We start from the raw sequence: 7,814 nt of genomic DNA, 5'->3' as shown, positions 1-7,814 counted from the left end.
CCCACCCCTGTAACCTGCCTAGGTCTCATTGCAGCCTATTCCTCCCTTCTAGCATGCCCACATCCCCCCACATCTTAGTGCCGTCAGCAAACTTGAACAGGGTGCTTTTTACCCCCTCGTCCAAGTCACTGATGAAGATGTTGAACAGTGCGGGCCCGAGGACGGAGCCCTGTGGGACCCCACTGCCCATGTCCCTCCAGGTCAAAAATGACCCGCCCACCACCACTCTCTGGGTGCGGCCCTCCAGCCAATTTGTGAATGTATAGGAGTCAACACCACATCCCCAGTTTTTTAATGAGAACGGGGTGAGAGACAGTGTCGAAGGCCTTCCTGAAATCCAGAAAGACTATGTCCACTGCTACCCCTGCATCTAAGGATTTGGTGACCTGGTCGTAGAAGGCCACCAGGTTGGTCTGACAGGACCTGCCTCTAATGAACCTCTAATAAACCCGTGTTGGTTGCCCCTAAGCATAATCTCCCCTGCTGGCCCCTCGCAGACATGCACCAGGATAATTCTCTCAAATAGCTTGCCCAGGATTGAGGTAAGACTAACTGGCCTATAGTTTCCTGGGTCCTCCTTCCCGTTTTTGAGGTTGTTTTGAGGTGCTTGGAGGTTGGGAGAGTTCCCAACCTGCCTCCTGCCCCTTTTGGGGTTCAGGCTGCTGGGCCGGGGTGCTCTCAGAGACTGCTGTCTGTAGCCAGCCTCCTGAGCTTAGGTGTGATGCAGAAAGAACGACTATATTTCAAGTTCAGTAGTGAAAGCTCAGATAGTTTTATTGTCTCGTAGGGCAATAGTGGGTTCATACAGCAATCGGCCTAGCTCAGAAAAACTGCTGAGATAATGGTAAGCAACACATTATGTGTACAGACAAAAGGGTAACCTCTGTTTTTATAGCCAAGATTCCCCCTCTCCATGCTAACTCTTCTCTCTCTCTGTTGAGATGTCCTTTTGTACTTGTCTCTTTGCCAAGTCCAGACACCTGCAGTTCCTTCCTTGCCAACTGCAGCTCCCTGTGTCCAAATTTGGGCACCTAGAGCTCACTCCCTGCTGAATCTTGGCTTTTCTAGCTCCCTCCCAACTGAATTTGAGTATCTTCAGCTTGCCCTGGCTAAATCCAGCTCACCTCGTTATCTCTACTTTACTAACAAGTTCTAACATTTTACTCCTCAACTTGTTCAGCTATTGTTTCTTACTTTGAATTAGAGTTTTTGTTGACTGCATCTTTTATCAGGTCATCCAATGGTCACTGAAGGCTGTTACTCCCAAGGTCCTTTGTGGTATCTTACCTTAACTATAGCCTAGCAGAACTATGGCCTAACAACCAAAACTCCTACAAGCGTCACTTGTCTCCACAGTATAGTTCCCCATTCCACTGGCCTGGCCTGCATCCATGGGTCTTACATTGGTGACCTATGTGGAGGGTGGGGGTTGGGTTTCTTTTGTTTTTTGATCTGGGTGGCTCAACATGACTGGCAAAGCATAAGTAGGGTGATATATCCTGCCAGTCTTCATGCCACCCACAAATTTTAGCTGCAGAGAACGTATTGTTCCTTCTAGATCATTGATGAAAAAGTTAATTGTTGAGGGCTGCCTGCTCACAAGAGGTCGGACACAGGAGTTGCACGTGCTCAGCAACCGCGACAGGCAGCAGGTAACTAACCATGTGTAGATGGCATCAGTTTCTACATCACACTCGCTGCAGCACTAGTGTCAACAGCAGCAACCAGCCTGTCTGTGTCTTAGTTTCCCACCCTGTTGTTAAATGAAGATAATTAACCCAACTTGCCTGGTGTCCATTTGAATGGCAGGCAAACTAAAGCCCAGAGAAGTGAATTGATTTGCGCTAGGTCACACAATGTCTAACTGGCAAAGGCAGTAATAGAAAAGCCCCTAAAAGTACCCAGGGGAGTGCCTTAACCACCAGACTTTCAGCCATTCCAGAGACTAGTGCTCTCATTCCCTCTTGCTTGCAGCTGTTTCACTTTGTGCTAATTAAATATTCACCAGCTGACGAAGAAAGAGCATGGCTCGGGTCTACTAGGTAGGGAATTCAGATGGGGGAGCGCTGGGCTCCAGGCCCTTCTCCACCGCATGCGTCACTTTTGTATTAAATATTCAGTGCCCTCACCACTACATGACAGCAACATGCTCCCTCCCAGACACGTTCTCTCCTGCTCTGGCTCAGTGACTGTTCAAGCGTGCCACGCAAGGTGGGGCAGCCTCAGCTAAAGGGAATCAAGTGCCTCTGCTTAAACTATAGCACCCTCTGTTTATCTCTGGGGCACTCTCCTGTGACATGAGGCTTCTAATCCCTTCCTGCTGCAGCCAGGGAGTCCTGATCATCATGAGGCAGGAAGGGCCTGGTGGAAAGCAGAAATCTGTTGTTATGCAATTAAAGGCTGCCCCATGAGTCATACAGGCAAGGGAGGGCTTTGGGAAGGGAGAAGAACTGAGATGAGGAGCATTTGGTTTCATTTAATATTCCAGGAGGGCTCATGGCTGGAGGAACATTGATCATGATGAATCAGGCTGTTCCCTGTTTGGGGCATCCCCAGGCAGGCAGAGTTTCTTCCTAGTCAGTTTGTGGAACTGGTAGGGGGTCCAGACCCTGTAACCTGGAGCTTGCCACAGCCACGTGGAGGTGGCAGGAGCTTTGCTGCAGTGGGGTTTCAGCAGGAGCAGGACCACCATGGCTCCCCTGCTGTCCTCAGCCCCCTCTTGGCTGACAATGAGGATGTTTAACAGCAGAGAGAGAGAAGAGCAGCTAACCACCCAGTTGGCTCCATCTTGCTCAGGGAACTTAGTGCACACTGTGCTGCAGGGAGTGGCCATCCCCCAGGACTGCTGTCTCCAGCTCACCTGGTCTCTGAGGGCTAAGGGGCTGTGTCATGTTCCTTCCATGATCCCACTGCAGATCAGTCTCTTCCATGTCCAATACCAGAGAGGAAGACCCAGTCCATTGTCCAAAGCAGTACAAAGCAGGTGCAGATGATGCCAGAGATGCAGGGAGATCACAGCCATGTCACTCTAGATTTTCCAGTCCTCACGGATGTACTTAGACAATCTGACCTGAGAGAGCAGCATGACACCTACACCCTGATCCCAGACCTACAGCTCTAGGGTGCCGTGTGGCATCCATACAGGCAGGGACATAGTGATTGATTAATTCTTGTATATTTGTAATAAACCCTCCTATCTGCCCCCATAATATCACCAGTAAGATAAACACACCTCTAGTTTCCCATGCTGGTCCAGCAACCACAGGCAAAGATCGGCTGTATGCTAAGCACTGCCTGGTCAGATTTCTGCCTGGTCCATGCTCAGGGGCCTGCCCAGCAGTCTCTGGCATCGGCTGTGCTCAGTGCTTATTTACATCCCAATACATTTCAATTCAAGAGGTCACCACGTGGGGCTCCATGTGCTCAGGCAATGGCCACACATAATCTGGAAAGGCAGAGCAAGAAGACTGTTAGACTAGCAGAAAAGAGCTGGAGGTTTAACCAAGAAAAGCTGCTGGCTGCATTGTGCCTTAGGATTCACTGAGTAACGCTGGGGAAAAATGGATGATCTAGTGGGGCCGGCCTTTAGACAGACCAAGTTCAAGTCCCAGCTGTGCTGCTGACTCCCTGTGAGGTCTTCTGTGCTGTACTTTGCCAAGGGCTTGTGAAGATACGTTTATAGTGACCAAGGACCTCCATTTACAGCGCGCATTCGCACCGGTGTAATTGGCAGTGGTTTTGTACACGGAGGGCAGTTACACCAGGATCCAAAGCAAGCAGATGACCAGCTCTGCCAGGGCGGCTGTGCATAGGTGCTATCATCACACACTATCATTAAGAACTAGGGAAGCATATAATAGCCTGTACTTAGGTGGGAAGTACTTTTTTACACAATCTGACAGGAGTTGAAGAGCATCCCTATGGGCCTGTTCAAATGGATGACTTCAGCGTCTACCTATTGACTTCAGTAGGTTTTGGATCAGGCCCTTCATTTGGAAAAGCCTGTTCCCACACAAATGGTTTGACAGGCAAGTCTAGTACTTCAAGCCAGCAGCACAGGAGACCTGGGTTCTTTCCCTCAACAATGGCAACAGTGACATTAGGCAAGTACCCTAGCTTCCTTACTCTGCCTTAGTTTCCCCTTTTCTACAATGGAGTGACATTGCCATAACAGCTGACATGAGGACAGAAGGACGGAGGGGTATGTGGCTCTAGCAAAGAATTCACTATCCTTGGAGCTCCAGTGGTTCTTGCTACTGAAATGTTAAGAAACTGCAGTTACAGAATATGAATTACAAGTAATAATCAGATTGCTGAATCTCGACTTTTGCAGATGACCCCAGTTGCATTAATAGCAATTAGGTTCCACATTATTGCTATTATTTTTAATTTCCTGCAAGTGAAAAATATATGTGGTAATTAAAGAAACAGCCAAACTTGGACCTGGATGGTGCTACTACCCAATAAAACACTTTCAAGAGTAACCAACTCCCTGGACGCCTATCATAGGCATTAAGGATTATTGCTAGTTGGCAGAAAAGACTATCATGCAAGATGAGCTGGGTTAATGGTGCATTATGGGCATCAGTTGGTCCAAGACACATGGTCTAGGAAGTTCCTTGAAACCTCTGATGGCAGAAAAACTAGAAGCAGCGAGGGTTTCAACAGACATTTGTCTACACAGTGTAATATGCATATTTGAAATTCATACGCTAGCACAATGAGCTGTTAGTATCACATTATGGGAAGGGTGTTGCTACAGAGGTATTAGAGGTGGCAATTTTATCTCAGCCTAGGTTCTACAAAGAGCTACAGAGTAGGGATGTTTGTGACACTGCCTGCACATGCACTGAAAAGCATCATGCAAATACCAGCATGCACATTGCAATGAACAGGGTACTGTACCTTTGTGTTGCAAAGAAACTTACACAGAAGATGTATTGTCGCTTCCAAATGCACGGCCTTTAAGCAAAATGAACTAGATGTAATCACTGCTTTGACTCACTAGTCAGCTAGGCTCCTTTTCCTTCATTACCTTCTGTTGCGCTGCCACAAAATAGTTTTGGGGGGGAGTTTTTGGAAAGTGACTTGTGGTGGACCTCCTCACAGCACCTCCCCATCGCCATAAGTTTTGACTGGGGTGAAGGGAAGAATGCTTTGTTTCTCAACAGTCCTTGATGGCTTCAAACCCAGGGTGGGACCTTTGTAATGTAGTGACAGGCTTGGTGGCCAACCCCACCCTGTCAATGCTTTAAAGGCAGTGGAGTCGTAGAGAACTGCACTTCTGTAAAGAAAATGAACCCTGGTCTCCTCACACGTCTAGTGCTTTGACACTAGGAACGGCACTGACTCAAATGGGAGTACTTCCGCTTTATAAAAGAGGAAAATCAGGCCTAATAGTGGAAAAGCAGGATGCCAAATTCCCCACCAACCTCACCTCACCTCAAACCTGAAGACATCAAACCAGCCCCACTAGACTGCACAGGAGTTCCCCTAAGGTTCATCTCCAATTGATGGGCTCGACCCAGGACTCAAAGTTTTTTCTCCTCCTAGAAAGACACAAGACACTTCCACAGGGCTCTCTTAGTTCTCTGTGCATTTCTCTGTGTAGGGAATCATTGTACCCTGCTTAAATCAGATGCTTCCAGCAAACTGGCCTCATGACTAGCCCTGTCAGTAGGACTTCTTGACTGCTTGAAAGAGTGGATAAAATATTGGGACGGAACAAAAAGAAGGTGAGAGAAAAACTATACAGCAAGAATAAAAGGAGGGCAGGGGAATGGACTACAGCTGAGGAAAGGGAAATTCAGGTTGGGGTCAGGGATTTTCCTAGTGATCAGGGACACGGCCAATGCACTGGACAACTGACTGTTCCTGCCCTGGGAAGAGACAGCTGGCTGGGCCTCAGGAACTGGTCTGCTCTCCTGGGCTGCTCCGGAGAGGATGTGCCACGGACAATGCTTGGCCTTAACTTTTGTCTCCCCAAGCCTGAGGGCAGTGCTACAGGACTCTGCAGAATAACCATCTAAGAAGCATCTAATAATTCACTCTGCCTGCACTGCACATAGTCAATCCCTTTTATTTAAACCTTAGACTCCAGCTCCATCTCCTGGTAGCTTCAGGAAACACCTTGGAGCTTCAGAAGGCCATGGACAGGCCTCACATTTGTAGTACTAAGTAAATACATCCTCATGGTGCTACAAAAAGTGAGCATACAGCTATTCAAGCAGCTTGTAGCACTACAAAGAGGGCAAAAGCACTACAAAACAGTACCTCTTTCAAAGAGGACTTCTCAGGTTTGTAATGCTACACTTAACGCTTGGCCAGTTACGCATAGGGCTGCAGGGGTCACTAGCTGTGCTGGCCCTGGTGTCTGCCCACCTGCCTGGCTCCACCGATCAGCTGGTTGGCGGGGTGGGAGGGGGAGCTGCAGGGTGGGGTGTGGGGGTGTTAGGATTAGGGTGTGTGAATTCCCACTGCAACTCCTGGTGCCACTACAAGAGCTGGGGCTCTGGCAGTTGCATCCCCAGGGGTGGTGGGGGCAAGCTGGGCAGGTCTCCCAATACCTGTCACCCCCACACACTGCAGGGAGCCTGTCTTTGGCAGAGGCTGCTTTTCACCGATCGCTGACAGCCTGCCCTTTTCCCTGGCAGGGCAGAAGGCAGGTTGTCAGTGACTGGGCTTCCCTGGGGCCAGGGGGACCCAAGGACAAGCCCCTCTCACTCCCCACTCCTCCCCCCTTCCCCGAGGCTGGAGAGGCCAGCCTTTTCCCTTGATGCAACTTCGGAGCTTTCCAGTCAGGACTGCCTGCCCCGACAGAGCTATATTTTTGAAGTGCTACAGAGTACCAAGGCATTTTGGTGCCTTGGGTACAAATGAATGCCTGTTCATACCTGCAGTTTCTATTGAGGCTCTAATTTTATCAGCAATTGCCACTGAAAAAGAATCAAACCAAGATGCACAGTCCACGATGCAACAAGGTGAGTGGCCAGAAATGTTTGGCCAAGGTCAGTGCTGTAAATACACAGAGTAAGAGGCTGTCTGCTCCAAAAATCTAGTGCGAGAGCTCTGCCTCTGATTCCCCCAGCCTGGAAGAAACCCCGTGCCTTTTCCATTTCTTCGACAGCATATGGATTTACTCCCTGACAGTCAGCGCCTTTGCCTTGTGTGTTCATAACCAAAGGACACAGTGTGGTTAGAGGCATGGCCACAACTTACCATCTAGACCCTCTGAAAGGCCCCACGGCCCATCAGCTCTGCACAACTCTGCTGCAGAGACCCCAGAGGGCAAAGTGATTATCCCAGCAGGTGGAAACTGTGGGGTAAACACCTGCCAGGAAGTTGCAGCCTGAAGAGAATGGACAGAAACAGGGGAAGGGCCTGCTCCACACAGGGGCTGAAGGGGGTTTTTTTAATTTCCATTTCGTGAAGTGGAAAGTGAGAGCTCAGCTGGGCTGAGGAGCAAGGAACAATGCATGGAGACAAAGAACCTGCTCTAAGAAGCTGCAAAGCACTCACCAGGCCTGGCAGGCATGAGCTGTACCTCCAAGTAGGGAGATAAATAGACATCACCAGATGATACAGATCAGCTGTGCCAAGATGTGAGCCAGCACAGCTGATCCGCTATACTGGGCCAAATGCACACCACCCTCTGTTTCACCCATCGATTCTGTGAGACAAAGCATACAGAGATGCATCCCCAGGAGTCCCCGGGGTGTAAGCTTTCACCACTTACAGAGACATGCCCCAAAGATTCTCAGGGGTGCATCTCTGTAAGTGGGGAAAGCCTGGCAGGCATGGCGGGCGGGCGGGCG

General features: G+C 49.4%; 1 protein-coding gene across 4 annotated transcripts in view; it reads right to left on the bottom strand.

Annotated features, from left to right (window-relative positions):
- Positions 1-755: 755 nt before the first annotated feature.
- Positions 756-7,814, bottom strand: part of LOC109287213 (uncharacterized protein C7orf62 homolog) — a 30,334-nt gene continuing 23,275 nt past the window's right edge. For 2 of the 4 annotated variants that reach the window (XM_019502187.1, XM_019502181.1), the window contains exons 7-9: positions 4,929-4,962; positions 3,282-3,445; positions 756-2,621 (exon numbers count right to left, since the gene is read on the bottom strand). In XM_019502187.1, the coding sequence (XP_019357732.1) occupies positions 3,424-3,445; positions 4,929-4,962 (56 nt within the window). In that variant the 3' untranslated portion in view covers positions 756-2,621; positions 3,282-3,423. Of the gene's footprint in view, positions 2,622-3,281; positions 3,446-4,905; positions 4,963-7,814 lie in introns of those variants that run through there. The other 2 variants (XM_019502185.1, XM_019502191.1) reach the window with 2 other exon arrangements.

Source organism: Gavialis gangeticus, unplaced genomic scaffold (assembly GCF_001723915.1).
Source record: "Gavialis gangeticus isolate Ggan-Ray unplaced genomic scaffold, GavGan_comp1, whole genome shotgun sequence".
Lineage (NCBI taxonomy): Eukaryota > Metazoa > Chordata > Crocodylia > Gavialidae > Gavialis > Gavialis gangeticus.
Note: the sequence above shows the minus strand (reverse complement) of the source record. Positions and strands in the feature narration are given on the sequence as shown.